Source organism: Eretmochelys imbricata, chromosome 2, assembly GCF_965152235.1.
Source record: "Eretmochelys imbricata isolate rEreImb1 chromosome 2, rEreImb1.hap1, whole genome shotgun sequence".
NCBI lineage: Eukaryota > Metazoa > Chordata > Testudines > Cheloniidae > Eretmochelys > Eretmochelys imbricata.
Window position 1 is genome coordinate 55,742,293 of NC_135573.1, and position 24,118 is coordinate 55,766,410.

A 24,118-nucleotide genomic window follows, 5' to 3' on the forward strand; every position below is an offset into this window, starting at 1 on the left:
GAACACATTTTAATGGTCATCTCCATTTCCAATTTTTTAAAAAATCTGATATTTGTCTAATAATTAGTGTAAAGTATAAAACACTCACCTCTTCTTTTAGGTTGGTTAATGCTAGAGTAAATCATAAAAAATGTTATACTACTGACTTACAGGCATGATTTATTGTGTCAATTTTTTAATGTAAATTGGATATAAAATCTCTGGTCTATCCATGGTGTCATTTTTAAGTTATTGTTAGTGGCATACATAAAGCACCGTACAATAATGTATTCAGATAAAAAATGTAGAACATTTATGAGATTTGAATTAACTGTATAGGAATAACTGCTAAGAAAATATAGCAATATTTAACACAGGATTCAAAAAATTGTTATATATCGTAGTTTTTCAAATGCATTTTCTCCCATGTTTAATTTTACAGATTTTTCTCCATTAAGATTTTCATGCAGCTGAAAGTCTTTTGGTGGAAAATAGTTGATATCTTCTGTACAATAATGTTACAGCTTTATACAAACTTCAGGAAGTATACTAAGTGATCTTTATTATCCTCTTCCAAGTGCTCTGGTTGCAGTTTATTTTGTTTTTTTACACTTTAGTAACTGGACTCAGACAACGGCAAATATTCTGAAAGCCTTGCCTCCTGGAGGATTCTGTAAACTGCAAAATAAAACAATCCCAGAGGTTATTTATAAGACTACAACACTCCAATGCACTCTTAGGAATTGGTGCAAGCCTTCTGAGTCCAAAACTCTCATTGACTGGGCTCTTAGGCTCTGAGCCTGCAAATTATTTTGTGCAGGAGGAATGCTGGTACCTGTGCCACTGATGCCGTGGCACATTCAGGCCATATTTCTCTATATGACATATTGCAAGTAGGTTTTAGAGAATCCTGAGTAAGGGCCTACCTCTGTTCTTCTTGAAGTCAATGGCAAAGTTGCTATATAACCCTGCCATTCATTTCAATGGGAGCAGGATTGGGTTAATTTATCAGAACAATAGAACTTTCTGCCAGAAATACAGTAATCTATACTAACAGTTCTACCACTGATGCGCTTTACTTCAAAAGAAATGCTTATTACCAAAACAAATAAAGCGAATACTAATATTTAGGGGAAAGCCTTGAATGTGTATGATTTCTCGTCAATTATTACAGAGCCTGAGGGTACAACTTATGGAATGAATGCTGTTTTGTAAACATTAGTGATAGCAGAACTGCTTAGTTTTGCTGGTCTTTCAGCCACACAGCTGAACAGTGTCATGGTTCTGTAGGACAAACTGCAGGTTCTGTAGGACAAACAGTCCCGAGGCAGATGGCACATTGGAGCCATCATCTTGGCTTCTTTCCATTTGAAACTAGCAGCTGTGCAACTGCTATACATGCTTTGAAATCTTAAGTTTTTAGTTTATAAATGCCTCTCGCTGGGGATATGGATTAGCAATGCAGGTTCTTCTATGCTGTTCAATACCTGCTGCGTCATTTACATGGACCACACAACTGATATCTATTTACTTAAATAAACTGTTAAAAGGCTGCAATGGGTTAATAGTGTCCAAATAGTACTTTTTCTGCACACATAAAATCCAGGCAACTAATCAGATACAAATCACAGTTAGGCTGGGGCAAAAATTTTCAGACATATTGTTTATTTACCATAAAAAGAAGTTTTGGTTGACCCAAAAATTGTCACTAATTTGACAAATTCACACAATAGTTTTGGACAAACTTATTTTTGTAGGAGACTTAGGTGCCATTCATAAAATTGGAAGGGAGGCAGTACCCACCTTAGAACCCAATGGTTAGAGCACTTAGCTGGGCTGTCGGAGACCTGAATTCAATCCTCCCGCTGTGAAGAAGGGATTTGAACTTGGGTCTCCCGCATTCCAAGTGAGTGGAGTAGCTGAGTGCTGTAATCCCTGGGCTATGGAAGAGTATTGTGGGGGAAAGGCTGTCTCAATCTCACCTAGTGAAGCTGATCCACTATGTATAAATAATTAGTGCTTGAAGCAGGGACATGAATTTGGGCCTCCCAATTGAGTACCCTTACCACTAGACTACACAATCATTCTCTCTTTTTCCTCTTTTCCACATGCATGTAATTCTTGTGTAAGGGATGATCTGGCACACAGTTTGCAGCTCCAGAGTTCACAATTAGCTTCATGATTGTGAATGGGACGTACCAAGAATATTGTAAAGTCAAAATTTTGTTCTGCTAGAACCCGGAAAAATATTTCAGAACTTCAATTTAATGGGAAATATGCAGGCACCTGTCATCACAGAAGGTACTATATAATGGTAAGTGATTTTAAAAGACTCGGATACACATCTGTATGTCTTAGGAAATCATTTTATATGTTAATCTGTTGCCCGTATCATTTGTAGACTACGCTCATTGATACAAAGATATGCAAAAAGTTAATGGTCATTCATATAATCCACCCTCAGTAAGAGGGTGCCACATAAACAACAAGTACTGGACCATTCCAAACCCCACTCAACTGAATGAATGCAAAAGGAGGCAAAGGTAATTTTCTTTGCAAACATTGCATTATTTGCCACAGGATCAATAAACAAGAGAGTCGTTTTGATTTAGAAGTGGCTTTTTAGGGTTATGATTCATGAGCTTAGAGGAGACAGGCATTTCTGGTACCGCAGCTTCTCCAGTCATTGTGACTCTTACACAACCCTGTAAGTCACCCATGTTATCCTATTTATTTAGCTTTCAAGCACACACACACACACACCCCTTAACCTCACCACACACAGAGACTTAGTGCAAGAATGTGAAAATGATGGCATGCATTACTAGGAGAAGGGAAAACAACAGTCTTTTAAACTGAGCTTTTTACCTTTCTGAAAAGATTCCATTTTGAAAGGAGGCGATGTACACCTTCCTTTTATCTACTGGCATAACATCAACATAGCCTCCTTGGTTGGGAACTACTCCAGCATGTACTGCTGCCCGGCAGATACTAGACACCTGAGAAAAGAGCAGAAGAGTTTTTGTTTGCATTAGTTCTATTATGTTTTTCATTAACTTTTAGATTTAAAAATAATAATAAAGAAGCATATCCATGGCTCTAGATACCTTATCATAATTAGTCATATAATAAATGCAATTAAATTAATCCTCAGCAGCACTGAAATACATTCTACAGGAACTCAGCTGGCTGGCCAGCAGGACACCAGCCCCCTCCATCAACTGGAAGCAAGCCCCATTAGTTTTGTCCAGAGAACAAGGTATCTTTTGCCGCATGTCTGGAAAATCACCAAATTCAGGATATTTACGACCAAGGTGTGCAAGGAGGGGAAAACAAGTTCCAAAGTCCTGGAGCCCTCACAGGGATGTCCTGTCAGCCTCCCCCTCACTTTTGTAATGAGGGGGATCCAGCTCAAGTGCCCCTGCTGACTGCAGCTGTGGCAACATCGTCACTCAGATAGTCCATCTTCAATAAGAATTAATGGTTGTGCCATAAAAAACAACAAGAGGTGGTCCCTCAGGTAGGCCAGTTCCAGGGCTTTAAAGTTCATAACCAATACCATAAACTCCACCCAGAGACCAATGGACAACAAGTCTCCCAGCAAGATTCCCCATTCAATAAATGCCAGCTTCAGTCTCCAAAATGTAGAGCATGTTGCAATACTGTTTGGCTTGAGTCTTCAATTTTTACTCAGTTGTTGCAATCTTGTTTGCAGTTATTCCTATCTTGAGCTCCTAATTCCCCATACTGCTTTATAAAAGAACTTGCCCATAATATTAATCTGTAGCTGGACCTGAACTGCATGTCCTCTTACTGCAAAGAAAGTTCTGACAGTATATTCCTAAAGAACGTTGCATCATGTGGGGACCAAACCTGCAAACCTTACACAGGCAAAGTTCTTAGTGAAGTCAATGGGAATTCTGTCTCAGTAATATCTGCAAAACAGGGTCCTTAATGTGCTCTAATGAAACTGCCCAACTCTGATGATTTACATACATATTTATTTTAAATAAAGTGCATAGAAGAGTAATCCATTACTCAGAGAACTGGTAATCTCTCTGCTTAATTACTTAAAATTTTTAATAACGTAATACTATTTTCAGCGAACTGCAGATATAGTAAAACTCCATCTATACTGCAGAAGATAAGCCCTTGTTTGTTTCAATGCCCAGCACTGTGCAATTTTCAATTCCAGGTACAGGGAATCCCCCTTTATAACCAAGCTGTTTTGTGAAGAAGAAAAAAAAAGTCTTCACTGTAAGAGGATTCCACAGAATCAACATTAAAAACGTAACCAGTATAAATATCAATATGGAAAGACCAGTTTAAACAAGGCCTGCGTTACCTTTCAGCTGGAACTGGAATAACATACATCTGTAACTGTCGTTATTTGGTAATCGAAATGCTACATAAAATACAGGAATTCAAAATAGCAATTATTTACCAACTCCTATTCCAACCATTGAAGTTGCCAGTTTCACTGTTATATAGTCAGTCCATGAATGTCACAAAATTTCTGAGAATATAACTTTGACAAAGTTTATCCAAAGGCCCTTTTAAGCTTTCCACCTCAGAATAATTGACTGCAGCTCTTAAACAAGCCAGAGGAGATAGAGTTCATACTATTCAGTACCTTTCTTTCCTTCCTCCTTTAACAGCCTTAGGATTTTGCTGTATTCCCAACCTGGCAGCCAGTGATCAAGAGACTAATTTAAATTATTTAGGGCTACTGCTGCTCCTAAATATTAATATTATGGTAGTGCCCAAAGGGCCCAGTTAGGATTGGGGTCCTATTGTGCTGGGTGTCGTACAAACACAGAAGAGAGACAATCCTTGTACTGAAGGATTTACAGTCTAAAGATACAAATGAAGGGTGGGGGACGTGAATGCAATGTACCACAATGAATATGGTGCAAATGAGTACGGTGAAGAATTGGCCCGGGTAGTTACATGTATTTTAGGGGGGTTATTTGCTTGTTTGTTTTTAATTGCCATTAGAGGAAGTGAGGAAGGGAGTAGGAAAAGGAAAGAAGAGGAAGAGGAAAGGCCACAGCTTGTCACCTGTCTAAACATGACAAGCAGGCTGGATTTTGTAGGCATCATGGCAGAGGTGAATGCTCCAGAAGGATCTGAAGGAAGATAATGGCTGCTTGGATTTTATTAGTGTGTTTTTCCCTAAGCAAAAGGGACAGTGTGGGAGAAAGCTTGGAGGTGTTTAAGGGAGAAGCTGATGGGTGCATGGTAAAGGTTAGGAACATTGGCAGAGCTGACATCACAACAGGTTACTAAATCAGTAAAGTGGAATGGGGATATGATATTTGGGATGTTAAAAGTATAGACAAGAAGCTTATATTTATATAGTGGGAAGAGGAAGCCAGTGGGAGACTCAAAGGAGGGGTTTATGTGGTAAGAATAATGAGCCAAGAAGATGGTTTTTGAAACCGAGATGGCATTCTGAAAAAGTATGAGGGGTGCAAATATGCAGTAGTTAAGGCCAGAAAATACAAGGTTGCACTAGTGAAGACATGGGATGAAGGCTTGGATGAGGAGATTTGTGACCCTGATGTCCCAGCCTGCTCTGTGGGCTGATGCAAGAGGTGAGGATATGGGACAAATGTATAGAGTTTTCTAAAGGAAGTGTCATTTAATTCTGGGTGTTAACTGGACCTTCATTCTTAGCCCTTAAATAATTTTTGTATTGAAGTAATTTTTTTTAAATAGGGGGATGTTTCCTATTTTGAAGGGTCAGACCATCTAGCATCCTATCCAGCCTTTCTTGGGTAAACATTTTGGGTGAATTCCTGGCCATACTGAAGTCAATGGCAATATTCCCATTGATTTCAGAGCAGCCAGGATTTCACCCCCACAGGTTTATCTTCTGTTTCTACATATTACTTAGCAAGTCATTTTATTAGCAGCCTTAAAGGCATACTCTCCCTGGAAGTCTCCATCAGTAGCTTTGAGCTGTTGCTTTAATTCAGATATCATCTCAGTCCCAAACATATATAAGGCAACATAATGCACTTTTAAGGTAACAAACATTTCACACAGCATTGCATGACCTTGCTTTATCAGTGTGCAGTGAACACTCTGATATTCGTCAGTATTTAACAGGTCATAGAATCTGAATACCAAGCTGCTTAATCATTTTCCTTCTTTTGCTACTCAGCAAAATATCCAATAGCTACCATAGCATAGCATTACTGTGCAAAGGCATTTTAACCACAAGCCTCCTTTTCACAAATAGCATTTGTTCCCAATGTTATTCATAACAGATAGGATTGCTAATAGTTCTGTCTTTCTCTCAGTACTTTACCCTGTTCCACAGCAGAATGTTATGGACAATTATTCGAAGATATTAGGAAAAGGATTTCCATGTAGTTAATTGAAGCAAAAGCATTTATAAATATGAGCCAGATCCTGAGCTAGTGTAAATCGGCATAGCTCCATTAACTTCTGTAGTCAATGGAGCTGGGCTGATTTACATCAGCTGAGGATCTGGCCCACTTTTTTACATTTGTGATTGACTCAAAAATATTACCACAGGATTCTCTATCATAAAAGACTGTTCTCACGGCAGTGATGCCTGGTATGAAAATAAGATGATGAAACAGGAATTTGCTAAGAGTTTATTTTGGAGAGAAGATACGTGGGATATAGCTAAGAACACACTGATTCATCACTGTCAATGGAATCATACCAGGAATGAACTGGGCCCATCAAATCTTTTATCAAAACAAATTCTAAGTGTGAAACAAGTGATAACTTGGCAACTTCAAAAGCCTCTCTTTATTCTGTAGGTGTATTTGGTGCTCGGAATCAGAGACTAATAGCAGTGGCAAAAGCCAGTCACTGTACAAGTAGGTGCTTCAAAAGCATCTCCAGAAACCTTTGACAATTCACCTCAGTCATCATCTGATTCAGTTTCCTGCAAATCTTATACCTTTTGCAAACACCAAAGTAAACTTTGAAAACTGTTTTTTGAGGTGTAAATACTGTTAAAAAGTTCTGTGGCATAAGGCATAATATCGAAATGCCAGAAATAAGCATTAGATAATTGGAATAGGGGAAGCTGAAAGCGTGGACTTCCTGCTTTCATGAGTGGAAGACAGGAAGCTGTAGGGTGGTCTACCAATAGGACAAAAAATTGCCAGGTGGACAGTCTGCATCGCTGGGCCAACAGGGATCTGGTAGTGTGTGCAGGCCCCTAGTAGAGTGAGTAATTTGTACAGTCTGTTGTGAGAGTGGCATATACTATAGTTATTTATTATCTACATTATGAGAGTGCCTAGAGGTCCTATATAGCATTTAACTTCATTGTCCTAGCACTGTACGTACACAGAGTAAGAGTCACTACCTGCCTCAAAGCACTCACAATCTACTTTAAGATAAGACAAAACAAGAGGGTGCAAAAAACAAATGGAGGGTACAGGGGAAGGGAGGATGAGTAACAGTGACAGAAACACGCATGTGGTTACTTACACACTGTGCACAAGTACATGGTTCTGGGTTAATCTGTGGGAAAAGTTGACAAATAGACTGGTAGTGCTGACAGAGCAGAGGGTAATGCGATATCTAGCAATCTCATCAAGATTAGGGGCAGTCACTGTAACCTCAGAGCTTGGGACAAATGGTATGAGAAGAAAATAGCAAAAATGTTGTGGGGTGCCATGGAGGATTCAGAGTCGTCCCTGCTTAGATGCAGGGAGAACGGAAGCAGAACCAAAATTTTCTAAATCAATTTACGAATAAAACACTTTGGTCAGCCTGCTATGTAGCAGTATTTTCAACCTTCTAGCCTAGCTAGTGTAAAAAAAAAAGTCTTAACTAGAGCTTCACAAATGCTGCAAAAATAGGTTTGCAAAAACTTTTATTTCCTTTGCACAATGGATGCATTTTTTCCAAGCAACATGGCTTCAAATATTTCTGTATAACATGGATGAATGTTGAAAAAGTAAACTGTTTAAAAGCAAAACTCTTAGGAGACTAATTAGAGGCTATTTGGGACTATTTCTCAGCAAAGCGCACAGGATTTGGCCTTTTGAGATCAATGAGACTTCTTGCTTGAAGAAGGTGAGTAGAAATTAGTGTTTATCCTCTAACAAGATAGTCTGCTGTAACTCATCTTGACTCCAGGGCGCTGACTTCAGACTGCTACTGGGGAGCTGAAAGTAATTCCTTCCTCAAAAGGCACACACTTTTCCATTTCCCCTGTTGACATACAAACTAAAAAACATGCACATGAGTAACTCAGTGAGATGTACTGAACTACATAAGGGACTACTCCCATATGTAAAGTTACTCATGTACATGAGGTTTCAGAGTAGCAGCCGTGTTAGTCTGTATCCGCAAAAAGAAAAGGAGGACTTGTGGCACCTTAGAGACTAACAAATTTATTTGAGCATAAGCTTTCGTGAGCTACAGCTCACTTCATCAGATGCATTCAGTGTACATCAGTGTTTGCAAGGTGGGAGCCCAAGTTATTTATTATTACTTCTTTCTCATAACAATGATTAGTACATATATAGTGCTTTTCATCCATAGATTTCAAAGTACTTTAAAGTGTTTGAGTATCATCACCTTGGCCAGCTATTTGTCACACTACTGAGGACTGATTAAATATGCAGGCTAATGCGGCTTACTGGGAAAACGGTGAACTGCTTCCTCTGCAGCTAACCCACTGCTGCTCCCTGGAGAGATGACAGAGGAACACAGCGCAAAGGACTGCATCCTTCTTACTTCCCGCTGCTGCCTGCTCCAAGACTAAGCATATCTCCTCCTATGTAAAAATTCTATGCAGGTTAGAAACAGCGTGCAGTCTGTATCTAAAGTCCCCCGCATATTGTAGCAAGACAACGCACCTCCTAGTAGCACCACTGCTCAGCTGCAAGAACTTTCTCCTCACCACAAAACAGATAAATAAATACAGGAAAATCCATTGGTTTTCTGACTGAAAAATGGATGTTTTGAAAATGGATTTGGCTTGTTAGAAAGTCAAAAAGCAATTCAGTTTAAAGGATCATAGACTAAGGTGAAGAAGAGTTCCCACCTACTTTTAAACAATTAACAATTAAACTGAAGGTAAAACTAGCAAAGAGTGTTGCCAGGTATCATAATGGCAAAAATGTACACTATTTTAATGCTTAATGAGTGTAATCCAAGTGATTAACTGCACAAGATTGGACTCGATAAAGAAGAACTTTGTCAAAGTCAATTGGTCTAAAACTTGATCTACCTTGTTGTTTCTCTTGGAATAATTTTCCAACTAGTTAAGCACCCACCTTATAGTGGCTCCACCTAGGCTATTTTTCCCTGGTTTATTTATGAGAAGATAATGTGAGACAGTATCAAAAGCCTTACTAAAGTCAAGATATACCATATCTACTGCTTCCCCCCATCCATGAAGCTGTTACCCTGTCAAAGAAAGCTATTAGATTGGTTTGACATGATTTGTTCTTGACAAATCCACATTGACTGTTACTTATTACCTTATTATCTCCAAGGTGTTTGCAAATTGATTGTTTGATTATTTGCTCCATTATCTTTCTGGGTACTGAAGTTAAGCTGACTGCTCTGTAATTCCCGGAGTTGTCCTTATTTCCCTTTTTACAGATTGGCATTATATTTGCCCTCCTCCAGTCTGCTGGAATCTCTCCAGTCTTCCATGAATTTTGCATGGCTCAGATAACTCTTCAGCCAGCTCTGTGAGTATTCTAGGCCCTGCCAACTTGAAGATATCTAAGTTGCCTAAGTAATTTTTAACTTGTTCTTTCCCTATTTTAGCCTCAGATCCTCTCTCATGTTCACTGGCGTTCACTATGTTAGACGTCTGATCGCTAGTAACTTTTTTGGTGAAAAATGAAAGAAAAAAGTCATTTAGCACCTTTTCCATTTCCACATTTTCTGTTATTGTCTTTCCTTCTTAGTTGAGTAATGGGCCTACCCATCCTCGGTCTTCCTCTTGCTTCTAATGTATTTGCAAATTGTTTTCTTGTTACCTTTAGGTCTCTAGCTAGTTTAATACCATTTTGTGCCCTGGCCTTTCTAATTTTGTCCCTACATGCTTGTGTAGTTTTTTTTATATTCATCCTTTGTAATTTGACCTAGTTTCCACTTTTTGTAGAAGATTCATGCAATTCTTTTTAACTGACATTCATGCCACAAAACCTCTCTATCCAGTATCCTGGGCCCAGATTTTCCCTTATATTCAAAGCCATGGAAGGGGACTTTTCATTAGGATCTCCCCATGAAGATTTTCTTGAGGAGATCCCCCTGCACTGTCCAATCAGCAAGGTGGTGTTTTCCCCCACAGCAATGCCACTCCAAAACACAGCTGATCTTGTGGAAGGGCCTGCACTCACACTGGCTCCTTGAAGCTCTGCTGACTGCTTGCCATCATGGCTCTTTCCTTCCCCACACCATTTTTCAGTACCTCTAATCTCAATTCAAAAAAATACTATACATGTGTATAATAAAGCCAGGCCAATCTTCACCAGGTCCATTTGTTTGTATGTTGTATGTTCTGGCCCTATCCATTGTCTGTATCTTAGACTATAAGTACTTCAGGGCAAGGACTGTCTCTTTTTCATGTTTCTACAGCACCTAGCACAACGTGGTCCTGCCTGGGGACCTTGGGCTCTCCCTGGGGACCTTGGACTCTCCCATAAAATAAAGATTGAATAATCATGGCTCAAACAGAGTTGCATTAGCAGGGACCCTTCTGTGCCAAGGTGGCACCAAGTGACCCTGAAAAGAATCAGGAGAAAGTTCAGACATGAGACTGTGTTAACTTTTTTGACTATTTTCTGCAGGACCAGAGGAGTATCATGTGTGTCCCATCCTCCGATTCAACCCCTAGCCCATTCACTGTGTGGGCCCTAACCCATTCAGACATCCCATCACCAAGTCCAGGAGGAAAAGTATCATACAGAAATCCAATCCCCCCTTTCTACATAAAGTAGGAGAGATCCTCACCCTAACCCTCTCGTGAGCCCAGTGAGACATGATCTGAACCCCCAAGGGGAATGCATATGAGTGCGGGGGTACAGCCATATAAGCACGTTGTGAACAGAGAGGAGTAGGATCTTTGCCAGTTCCAGATATGTTGCCATCAGGAAAGCTTTTTGGGGGATTGGAAGAGTAGTCACCATATACAGATTTTGTGAGCAGGAACCCTACAGTGGCAAGGGCTGAAATAGTATTCAAAAAGGGGAAATGGAGCTGTGCTCTGCTTCTGGTGGGTGAACTCCACCCAAGACAAGCATGTGTGTATGTGTGTGTGTGTACTAGAGTGAGTGTATGAGTGATTGGGGGGAGCTGGGGCATGACTTTCATGCTGTATGTTTGAAAACATGCTTCAAAGATTCTTTAAAAGGAATTAAACATGAATAACTGTCAGCATCTCAGTGCTCAGGAGCACTTCTCTAATAACAATGAATGGGTACTGTACTCCCACTGGAGAAAAAGAGATGATAGAGAAATAGATTTCATTTTTCAGATTTCCAAAAATAGCTTTATGGTATTCTTTTGCTTTCCATCAGAAAGTCTTATTTATAATTTTGAAGACTGCTACAAATATGTGACTGTCCATAACTGAGATATGTCCAAAATAATAGGATTACGTATATTTATTTTTAGAATAACATGGCATTTCATTTCACTGGATTCTAGAAAATACATTTGTATCTGGAGAGGGTCATTAAGGGTCTAACCCTTCATTCGTTGCTCATGTCATACAAGTCAGTGGCAATTTTGACCAAAATTTTCAAGTTTGGGTGCCTATAGTAAGGCATGTAAATCTATACTTAGGCACCAAATAACTGTCCTGATTTTTAGAGGAACTGAGTACCACTGAATTCTGTGGGAGCTGTGTGTGCTCAAATCAGGCATCCAAGTTTGAAAACTTTGGTCTTTGAGTGCATGAGATACATAGGATTAGGCCTCAATTGTCACACTATGCAATATCCTCTCATTGTATACAGTTTCATCATCCACATTCATGAATATGCTTGAATAAATTATGCTACTTACATCAGAATAAATTCGAGTTCCAATTACACGCGCATAGTGTGGGTTTGCCTGCATACAGTTGCGAGGACAATACACTCTGAAAATTGAACACAAACATACATTTTAATAATGTAACTACAATATTACAATACCATGATATTTCATGAAACTGGGCTTCAGGATTTGACAATCAATAAATTCAGTGACGGATAATGATAAGGTGTCCATAATGATGATATTAGATCGATCAGCTAGCATTGATGCTATGGACTAAGAGGTGTTATTGATGCACTTCTGGTTCCTGGCAAGAGTGGGTGGTGGAGGACTTCAGTAGCTCTCGGCTTTTCTGGCAAAGAAGACGCAAGGGCAGTGCTGGGCAATTGCTGCCTCTGCCCTGAGGAACAGTTACAGGTTTCTTTCCTCAAAATATTGAGGCATAAGCTTCTTTTGATGAGTGAGAATGTTGGCTTCAAAAAAACCAGCTTACACATTTTGCTGAAAGCTATAAATTGACTTATAAACAAGATACTCACCATGCCCTACTTTACCAATCTATTAATATTTCTTTGCAAACAAATATTTCCCTGACCTCCTATCCTCCAACCCCCTAATGAAACAACACAGAGCAGTTTCAGACCCTTTTATGATATCTATTTGGAGTACCACAAGGATTTTCTTGGAACCCTCTTATTATTCAACGTGTGTGCAAGACCGTTAGGAAAGTGGGTAAAAAAATCACGGGCTAAATTATTTTCACTGTGCTGATGACAGCCATCTCTACTGCATCCGATCCAGACAGAACCATCAAATGCCTTTCCTGGTGCCGAGGCACCTCTGGGGCATGGGTAAGAGTAAGTTGGATGAAACTTTGTCCTGAGAATACTGAGGTGATATGGGGGTTGGAGGAAGGAAGCACAAAAACTGGAAGTTATATTAGTTCCTCCAACATCTGTGACCAAAGGTTGTAATTTGGGGGTGTGGTTAGACTCCCAGCTGCTTCTGGATGATCAAATAGCAACAGTGATCAAGACGACCTCTCTCCAGCCTGTGCCTGGCTATTCCTCTGCAGCCTTTCCTCTTAAAGACAGACCTTGTCATTGTGATAAATGCCTCTGTTACCTGTGATTAGTATTTGAGGTGTGGTTGGGAGACTGTGGAAGAGAAGTGTTGTTGCCATGATTTATTGCTGCTTGTAACTTGCTGGGTTGTGTTTTTTAGATGTATGTCCAGGGCACCCAGACAGTGTTGGATAGGACTTTGCTTTGGAGTTTTTAAAACTGATCTCTTTGTCATTCTTTGACAAACTCTTTCAGGTTTTTATTTTTAAATGTTTTCCTAAAAACGGCTTCTATTTTTTCACTTTAGAATGTATTATATTGTGTAGTAACAAGAGAGAAGAAAGATGGGTATAAAGATGGGATTTGCTCCATCCATTCCTGCATTTCACTCATTTACTTATTTCTGCACCTTATCCAGAAAGACTATGCAGCTATATCCAAACACCACATGAGTCCAAGGAACCAAATGCTACATAATGGGATATTTTCTTAGCAGTTCTGGCTTTGTGTTTGCTGACTCTATTGGCTGTAGGACAGCTACAAAACTACTCTTGTGCATATCTCCACCCTCGCGGTCAATCATGCTACACTGTATTTACCTCTGACCCATCTATGGTTTTAAGAATGGTTACAGGTTTCCTTCCTCAAACTATTGAGGCACAGTCTTCTTTCGAAGAGCGAAAATGTTGGTTTCAAATACACACCTCACACATTTTGCTGAAAGCTATAAATTGGCTTATACACAAGATTCTCACTATGGCCTACTTTACCAATCTATTAATATTTCTTTGCAAACATAAACAGTTTCCTGACCTACTATTCTCCAAAAAAACCCAACCAACCAAACAACACCTAAGACACAGGGATGTGTCAGACCCTTTCATGATATCTATTTACAGAGGAGGAAAGTGAGGCTCAGAAGTCCATTGCCCAAGGCACACAGCAAGTCAGGAATATAGAATGGAATATATATATTGCAGTCTCTTGGTCTAACCACTAGACCACACTTCTGAAAAGTGCAAAAAAACTCATGCTCTATAGAAAGTGTAAAAGACCCTCTATTAAGAATAAATAAAAGTATACAGATCCTCCTCTCCTCAGAATGTATTTACTAGCTGACAATGTTCTTAAACCAGAGCCTGAAAGACAAGCAAAACATTTGTGATGAGATTTTCAAAGATGCTGAGTACCTACAGATCTCACTAACATCAATTGTGGGTGCTCAACACCTCTGATAAAAAAGACTATTTCTTTGTGCTTTGATCTGACAGAAAGATTCAAGACCCTTACCTTGGGCAATGCGAGGCTGGTTTTTGAAATGGGCATAGCTGTTCCACTGTTGTTTCACAGGTGATAGCTTGAACTGAAGAAATAAAACAGAAACTAATAGATATATGCAGTCAAAATACAGTCCAGTGTATGATGAAGATAATATATAAATAAATGCTAACCTGTTACTTTGGAGACTGTGAAGGAATTAGCAGACTGATATTTGCTAACAGAAAGAAGAAATAAAAGAAAAAGTCAACAATCAAACAATTTATTTCATTGATTTCCAGACATAGGCCCTACACTGATTATGCTTAATTGGAATCCACTAGTTCAGACCCCAAGTATGGAATTCCTGCATGTTCACTGCAATTACTGCATTTAGTTTACATTCACAGTGAAATTCAGCATGAAATCAAGGATTAGCACAAACATGTGTTAAGCATTGGATTTCCCACATTGTCAATGACTTCATTTAACAGTACAATAACAGCTAATGTAATCGGGTTCCATGATTCTGTTTTAGTCAGGAGTGCCAATCAGCAGGAGCATTCATTGTCCGTTTCCTCACTAAGGACCTAACCACAACATTAACATCATGCAGGCATAGGATGCCGTTCAGTCAAAACCAGTGTCAGAATCTGGAACGTGCATTTTCAGATTTATTTCTGCTTTTAGATTCAGTTTCTACATTCACATTGTTACTGGTATCATAATCAGGGCAGCAAAAAGGATACAAATTTTCTTTTTATTAATAATTACATGGTCACCAGCAATGTCAATTCCTTTTCCTGTCTCTGAACCTTTATCTAACAACTGGTCAGTACTTTTCTTCATTACTTCTTCATCTCAAGAGGTGTGCTACTAAGTCCTAAAATCTTTGGGTTTTTTACAACACCCTTAACCAAGAAGTAAATGACCTTGTTTGACTTTGGTAAGTTTAATTACTAAAGGAGGAGATGAATTCTTAGTCACCTCCAGAATGGATTACTGTGATGTGTTCTAGTTGGGCTACATGCTGTACTTGGAATGGCTTTCCTGCTTATTTATTTATTCCTATTGGATGCTAATTGCACATCTTATACACAAGATTCTCACTATGGCCTACTTTACCAATCTATTAATATTTCTTTGCAAACAAATATTTTTCTGACCTACTATTCTCCAAAAAACCCCAACCAAACCTAAGACACAGGGATGTGTCAGACCCTTTCATGATATCTATTTACAGAGGAGGAAACTGAGGCTCGGAAGTCACCACTGTCTTCCAATTTGCTTCCAGTTGCAATACAAGATGTTGGTTTTAACCTATTATATAAATAATTTAACCTATTAAATAATTAACAATAAATTAACCTATTAAATAACCTAATAAATAATTTAACCTATTTATATAATAGGTTTAACCTATTATATAAAGTTTTAAATGGTGTGGGTCCTTGCTCCCTTACGGTATACCTAGACTAGGATAAAGGTGGTGGCATAGACAGGGCAAGTTGTATTTTAACATGTGTTAGCTGGTCAAGGTGAACGCTAATAGAGGGAAAAAATGGAAAAATATAGTCCTGATTTCAAGTCTAGCTTCAACTTGACCATCTAACACACTCAGGATGTGTCTACATTCAAGCTGGATGGTATAATTTTCAGCTCAAGAAGACACACTGGTGCTTTGATTGAGCTAGAGAACTAAAAATAGAAGTGTAGCTGTAGTGGTGGAAGTGGCAGAAGGAGCTGCCTGCCCTAAGTATGGTCCTGTCCAAGACCCTAGATACAGACATGGGGCAGCGAACTCCTCTTGCTGCCTCAGCAACACTTCTTTTTTTGACATGCTAGCTTGATCACCACTGGGCATGGCAGAGAGAGAGCAACAAGGGGGCTGTTCATTGCTCCTATGGCTATGGCCTGAGCCCCAATGGCCCCAGCCCCAACATAGATTGACAGACCTGGAGTCTGCTCTAATTTATACCATGTGGCTATGGCATGCAAGGGGACTTCGGCCAGCCGGAGACTGCCTGGGCAAAGTGAATTGCAACCATGCCACCTCCCTGCACACCCAGGGCTGAAGGAAATTGGGGTAACAGTCAGCTGTGTTGGCTCTAAGCTTGCTGCAGGTTCCTCCATACTGGGATAATCTCCACCTGGGAAGATGAAGCCAGTTTCTATCCTCTTTATGCTGTGTGGCTGATGCAAAGTACAGAGTGAGCCACACAAACGGGCGTTACCTCAGGAAACCTTTCCTCACATGACATTCTGTCCAATCCCAAATTTAGATTTGTAACCCTCCTCTGGACTTTTCTAATTCCTGGATGTACTTTTTAACAAGTGTGGTGATCAATACTGCACATTATTCTATACACACAGAAGCATGTGAATTATAGCTGGACATTATTGCATTTTCCCTTACCAAGGTAGTAAAAGTAGTATTAAATTACATTCCCACATGCTACATAAAGTCAGTCATGGTTTGCAGGTTTTTCTTTTCAATATCTTTTATGGTTAAAAATACCAGTATTGGGAGCGAGGTCAGTATTACAAATATCCACACTGCAAGTAATGTCCTCTGGCTAATCACATGCTGTTTTATCTTCATTCAGGTTTGCATCATTGAGAAACAAATGATTAGATTTGCACGTGGCAATCCAGCCTGAGTAAGGAGCAGCACACACGAGCAGGATGAGAACTCAGACCCAGTCTCACCCCTGCTTCTCCTTGCACTAAGTGGAAAGTACACTGCGATTTCGCCTGGGTGCTGGTTCAGCTGCACCAGCCTGTGTGCACCGCACTGGCCTGTTTTGGGGTCAGAGCCCAGGCTCCATCCACTCCACATCCCGGTTTATACAAGATAGGCATGAACAAAAACAGCAACCGACAATTGTCGTATGTTAGGATGAACCCTACTTTGTTAATACTAACACTGGAGTAACACTAACCTCTTGGTAGTCTAAAGAGTTAGTACTGATGCTGCGCCCTAGCTGAGCCCTGTCAGACTATACCCTCCATTCCCACCGACCACATTTTTTGTTTGTTTTCTTATACGAGTTGAGAAGTATTTGCACCTGCTTTCCTATACAATAACTCCAGCAAGATTTCAGATAAGGATCCAAACTTTGCCACACATTTTTGACTCAAACCTCCAGAGTGTTTTAAGTTATCCCATCATTAGCAAATGTAAAAAGTTGTGCCAAGTACAGAATTGTAAATTTCCATGAAGTTTCACATGCAGATACTTAGACTCGTAAGGAAACGGTTAAACATTTACTTAAATAGATGTACTTTCATGATTTATGTGAGCACGTACTAGGTGTGATTCACTTCTAAATACAATTTCTTATGGTTATTAAAGATCCCATAGCACTATTCAGAAGAGCAGAGAGGGATGTGCTCCAGTATCCCGGGAAAATTCCAGTTTAGCTAATTATTATACAATATTCTGCCTACTGTCGCCCTATAGGGCTAGCCTGTTTGCTTGCTTATATAGGTTTTCTTATGGGTTTGATTATTTGTTTTATTATACAGATTTGTACTAGAGTATTTTTGGCCGTAGCTCAAAGAAACTACAGGCCACATCCTGTATGTTGAGTTAAGGCAAGTTAGCATACATATGTTTGAGACCTTTAGCCTAGTTAGGTGATGATGAGCTAAAGCAGAAAGGATTTATATGTTTGTGACCTTTTATATAGATAAGTGAGGTTGCTCAAGCAAGCTGGTATAGCTAGGGGCTACCTAAGTTCATACCCTCTTCAAACTTTGCAGGTACAACCCAAAGAACATTGAAATAACTGGTTCGGCCAGAAATAACAGATGTGAGAATGAGCTAATGGTGATTAATAGGTATGCTTATGTCAATAATATGTACAAACATGCCAGCCTACAGCGTACATGTACCCTGATACTTTGTGGGTGAGGAAATTCAGTTTGGACATGGAAGGAGGACACATAGTGCTCAGGCTCTATAAGAAGGGTAACCCACCACGTTAAAGGGCTGTTCATCATTGTTCAGTTAGTTCATTAGCTCGTAGTTGTTCCTTAATTCCTAATTGTTAGTTCTTAATTCTTGTTCTTAAGTTACTCAGTGGAGTCAAACTCTAAGTTAGCTTCTATAGTCTTTCTATAGCTTTTTAGTTCTAGGTTCTCCTAAGTTATTCACCACACACTTGAGAATTGAAGAACCTGAACCATCGGACTCTCTTAGCATGCAAGAGGCAAGGCTGGTCCTTTGTTTCTTACCACCAGGTTATCAAGGAAGGGTGTGAGTATATTAATCTAGAAATCTTTCTGGTATATAATACCACATGTACCTCTAAAACAATATTATTGCCTTTGCAATTCTGATGATTTTCCATTTGATTACTGTTTGATTACTTTTATCTCAATAAAAGTCTTTAAGGATGTATTTTGTTCTCAGTGTGAGTGTCCTTGTTATACATCTCGAGGGTCCTTGAAAACGCTGTGTAGCCTGATTCAGGGACAAGAACCTTATTATCTTTTGATCAGATTATTTGGTGAGCCTATAACCCACATTGTATAAACAATATTATTAATCTCCTAAAATTAGGCAACACTGCCATGGTTAGTCCTTAGAAACATTACCAGTGTTACACAGGATGAGCAGATCATTTTAACTCAGGCTATGCCTACACTACCACGGTAAGCTGACCTACGCTACGCAACTCCAGCTATGTGAATAACTTAGCTGGAGTGGACATACATCAGGTCGAGTTACCGCGGGGTCTACACTGCGGGTGGTCAACAGGAGAAAATCTCCTGTCGACTTACTGTATTCTTCTCATCAGAGGTAGAGTACAGGGGTCGACTGGAGAGCTATCTGCAATCAATCTGGTGGGTCTTTACTAGACCCGCTAAATCGACCACCGGTTGATCAATCTCAGATCCCGGCTGTAGTGTAGACCTGCCTTAACTCAGTTTCAGTATGCACTGTTCCTTTGTAGGTACATCTTTACATTTGTATCGGAAATAGATGAATGCTGCAAATATTGAGGTAATTTAATCATAAATACTAATTTAGCTATCTGAGAGACAAGGGAGGGTGAGGTAATATATTTTATTGGGCCAGCTTCTGTTGGTAAGAGAGACAAGCTTTGCATTTACACAGAGCTCTTCTTCAGGTCTGACTATCTGACATAATTGCGAAGGACAACCATTATACATTTTCCCTGCCTCTTCTATTTGATATAGCATTTTTGTCACTTCCTATCCCATATCTGTTCTGTCATTTTGCAGTATGCTCTTAAGAATGGCTACACTTTCAGGGTAGGTGAAATGATACCTGTATTCCAGTATGTGTCGTTTTTACAGTGCTTTCAGATCCTTCAGGTTTAAAACAATTATATGGGAAAACTATTATTGTGACTTATTTCAGGTTAAAAAAAATGCAATATATTGGAAACATCACACATTTTAGTTGTAAGCACACAAAGTATCAGTAATCTTGCACTTACCCAATTGACTGAATGCCATTTCTATAAGATTTGATGAAATAGTTTTTCCTTCCTTGTCTAGTGATATCAACCCAACCACCATCATTGTCTAGGATACCATAATGTATGGCAGCTCTACAAATGCTGGATTGCTAAAAAATGGAGCAAGAAAATCATTTCCGTGTCAGGTGAAACAATTATTTTCCATTGTATTTTAAATGTGAAAAGGCAGTTCTTCATTACAATTGTGTCCAATATGCAATATTTGCATTTGTTAAAGCTACTCAGCCTTATGCCTTGCAGTTCTCATTCCCACCAAACTATTCCAAAAGCCAGGGATCAGCCACTCCACCATTTTTTCCTGTCCACACTCCCTATTCTGGGGATTAGGAGGTTGAGTGGTGAGTCACTACATGAGGCCTTCACCACTTGGGGATTCCCCTACACAGAGGTAGCCAGTGAAACCACTTTTTGGCTGCTTGTGCCCTCAAAGTGAGGCAAAGCAGTGGGAGCATGATCCTGAATCCAGCCCTTACCAAACTTGGCATAGGTAGTATTACCGGCGGGGGCTGGAGCCTCCACAGGCATGCCTATTATGCTTAATGTAGTTGGGACAGCCACCACCCCACATGAAGAAAATGTCATTTTCCCATTACTGAGAATGAAAGCAGACATTTTCATAGTGTCTCTTGTTTCCTCCCTTTTGTTTTAGTGCCCAACAATGATATGCAACAGGATAAAGCTGGAGGACCAGATATTTAAAACTAAGGGTTAAATTTATACATCTAGACCCATATTCCAAAAAGCAGCCTATAAATATGCACCCACAAAATCCTAAACAGCATTTGTACAGATTTACAGCTGTCTAAATGATCTGTACACACAAATCCTGCTTGTGTGGAAAAATGTGAGGTATTATATACCCAAAAATTACATGTTCAGAAGTGCAGGAACAAATCTAGACCAGGTTGAGGCTACCTTAACAATTTGCAGTAGGCTTTTTACTTTTCTGAGCATAGACTTCTTCAGAATGCATTCTTGCTGATAACACATTTTAGCTAATATTCCAAATTAAAAAGACAGAATTTCATTAATTATATCTATACTAAACTCAATTTAAAATATATATATATGTATATATGTTTACCATTTCATAATGAACACTTCCAATCACTTTGCCCTTACTATCCAAGCAGCCAGCAGGACATTCATACCTGGAGATTTAAAATACAAATTAGTTTGAGATCCTATGATTGCAACAGGGGAAATATTTTAGTTATTTCAACTGTTATAACAACAGTTTAGAATAATCTGAGATAGGCAAACTGTAGAATGTATCATACCTATTGCAAGTTGTCCCTTTGCACTGGTCTCTTAGCCTTACTTCACAAGAAACAATCTGAGCTAAATAACAAAAAGCCAGTTCCATTAAAATGTCTTAGAATGCTTTTTGTACTACTTGGTTCAAATTAGATGGCACATAAAAAAATGCAAACTCCTTACACATTTGTTGTGTGCTTATTACTTCATTTCTCTCACTATCATCGCTCCTTGTAGAGCCTGCAGGTGAATGGGTCCTTGACCGACTTTGTGATGTCGTATCCTGTGCTTTGGATTGCTGCCGTTCAATCTCGTTGGTTTCCTCCTCTGGCTCATGAGGGGAGTAATGCCTGTCTGAACCCTCTGTTTTAGTGAATGAATGAGACAAATAACTTCTCAGAACAGATTTTAGTCCATTTTTGTAAACGGCACTGACATGAATGTGGAAACTTTTGTGAATATTCATACTTTTAATATTTTGTTTTCATGGAACACTTTAAAAAGATGAACAAAATGCAAAACTTGATCCTTCCATTGACTCACGGGATTCATCAGCTAGATGAATAGCTGATGTTCGGTAACATATACCACATACTTTATTGGTGTCTTACTTAGATGTTTGGCTCACTTTGTAGCACTGACAGCATAGTTTTACGTGTGAATGTGCTGGCAATATTTCTACTGCGGTAACTTCCCTCTGTCATGAGGGAATCCACAGACCAATAGTGGTATTTCTTCACATAATGCTACCTAACAAACCTTTTAAGTGCAGTTTGCTATGATTAAAGAAATTGGGCTTCTAAATCTATATCCACCTGAAATTAGGCCCTTTTCTAGGTAAGTTAATCAGGATCCTAAATTTCAGAGGTGTTTACATCTGAGCGTAAGTCCCTTATTTAGGTACTCAACTGTGACCCAGATGAACAGCTGAAGAACTGTATTCAGTAATCTTACTTTTCAAAAGTATTAATATAAGTGACTTTCTGTGTGCCCCACAGAACTGGGGCTGGTAGGAACCAGGACCCTGCAGCCCCAGCTGCACTGCTTCCTCTGGGGGGCTGCAGCCAGGGCCAGGGGCTGCAGCCAGAGCCATGCACCCCAGCCCTGTGCCATCCCGGGCTTGGCGGGACTGCAGCCAAGGCCGTGCACCCCAGCCCCATGGCTTCCCAGGGCCTGTAGCTAGGGCCACACACCCTCTTGCAGCTTCCCAGGGCCCTGTGCTCCCCCACCCCCACCGGACGGCGCTTGGCAGGGACTGCAGTGGGGGCTGCGCACCCCTGTCCCGCAGCTGGGCCAGCTCTGGAGCAGGGGCTGTGTGCCCCCCATGGCTGCACCACCGCTGCGGCCATTGGAGTCAGGGCTTGGACTGTTAGTCGTCCCCCGTCGCCCCCTCATGGGACTCCATTCCTCCCCCCTGACCTAGCCCTGACCCCGGTTATTTGTAGTAAAGTATAGGCTCTGTGAATGTTTGTATATTGCCTGTGACCTATTTGTGACTTTTACTAAAAATAACCGTGAAAAAAATCTTAGCCTTACTCATCAGTAAGTGATGTAAACAATATGCAGTTGCATCCTGTACCTTCAACCATCACTGAAGTCAATGGAAACTCAGCACACCTAACTCTTCATAAAAAGGGCTCAGATTGTCACAACATCAGGCCTTTAATAGTTGCCTGAGCAAAATTATACAACAAGTATACAAAATTATATCTCCGCTGTCTAGAAGCATAATAAAGAGAGGAAAGAAAAATGTTACATTTATGATGTCCAACCACACAATCCAATTGCAGCTGCATTTGTTGAAATGGTACATACCCCTGTAGCAAAGATTTTCTCTGCAGCCCCCTCCAAAACTAGGTGGACAAGCAGAACAAGGGCGGCCATGTTTGTAAGGAGCATGACCCCACCAGTTGCCCCTTAAAAAGAAAAATGCTAATTAGTTAAAACATGCATAAATGTATTCATTGATAATATTAACATCATTTCAACATGTGGTCAAAGAAAATGAGGAAAAACTTGTTTCTATTTACATTGACATTTGAACTGTGATGTTGTTATAATAAATCAAGCCCCCTAAAGGGGTGTTTGACTTACAAGAGTCTGGGTTCAGTCACTGAGAAACTCATGAAGGGGAAATTGAGGCAGTAGCATGGTGCAGTGTTGGATCAGGTGAGACCCTGTTATTAGTATACTACCTAAGCTAAATTCCTCCACCATAACTGAACGGGATTCCCACTGTCCTGGACTTCGGTCACCTGAAGGTACAATTTGACCCTAAGCATGGTAGGCTCTCTAAATGAGAAATCTATTGCTTATTTGGTAATGTTATACATCTGCTAAAATAATAATGGGGAGATACCTTTATTTTCCAGACAAAATGATACAACAAACCACAGTAAAGCTCTCTAACCCCAGAGCACTAAAAGAAAGGCCAGAAAACAAACAGCCTGTTTTTGCTTCATTCAGTTATGGCTTCATTAAAAACAAAGTATCTTTTTGTGGCTGTTCAGAAATAGAAAATTTAGCTTGATTTTCTCTGGGATTATTTTCTGGATTATGCAGTATTTTGCCCTTTCAGGATAAATTTTACATTAAGTGTTAGCCTACTGTATATACTTACTTGGGAGAATAATTGCACACTAAGTAGACTGCTTTTGGCCAGATCTGTCCCCAGATGTTCATATTATGACACAAGTTAATAGCACAACCTATCCTGCTACTTGTGGCCCATACCACCTAGATGACAGGAAACAAGAATACATGTGAAAATTAAATGAGTGATTAATACAAAACAAACATATCTATGAAACACTGAGCTAAAAAAATCAAATTACAAAAAAGCAGTAATGTTTCTCTCTCATACACATCTACTTTTGGACAGGGAAACACTCATGCATGGAGTTCAACTATTATTTAAAATTTGAACATTCAGTACCAAGGGTGATGTATATTGGTTGCTGTTGGTCAGATCTCTGGCTAGTATGAATCTGTGTTGTTCCAATGACATCAATAGAGTAATGCTGATTTTCACCAGCTGATGATATG

At 39.7% G+C, this 24,118-nt stretch overlaps 1 protein-coding gene across 1 annotated transcript in view; it reads right to left on the reverse strand.

Moving 5' to 3' along the window:
- Positions 1–605: 605 nt before the first annotated feature.
- CRISPLD1 (cysteine rich secretory protein LCCL domain containing 1) overlaps positions 606–24,118 on the reverse strand; it is a 54,375-nt gene continuing 30,862 nt past the window's right edge. The window contains exons 4-15 of the mRNA XM_077808958.1: positions 23,694–23,809; positions 22,889–22,989; positions 21,337–21,436; positions 21,257–21,303; positions 21,097–21,157; positions 20,901–20,967; positions 19,775–19,905; positions 14,498–14,541; positions 14,337–14,409; positions 12,010–12,085; positions 2,848–2,978; positions 606–657 (exon numbers count right to left, since the gene is read on the reverse strand). Coding sequence (XP_077665084.1) covers positions 606–657; positions 2,848–2,978; positions 12,010–12,085; positions 14,337–14,409; positions 14,498–14,541; positions 19,775–19,905; positions 20,901–20,967; positions 21,097–21,157; positions 21,257–21,303; positions 21,337–21,436; positions 22,889–22,989; positions 23,694–23,809 — 999 coding nt within the window. The remainder of the gene's footprint in view (positions 658–2,847; positions 2,979–12,009; positions 12,086–14,336; positions 14,410–14,497; positions 14,542–19,774; positions 19,906–20,900; positions 20,968–21,096; positions 21,158–21,256; positions 21,304–21,336; positions 21,437–22,888; positions 22,990–23,693; positions 23,810–24,118) is intronic.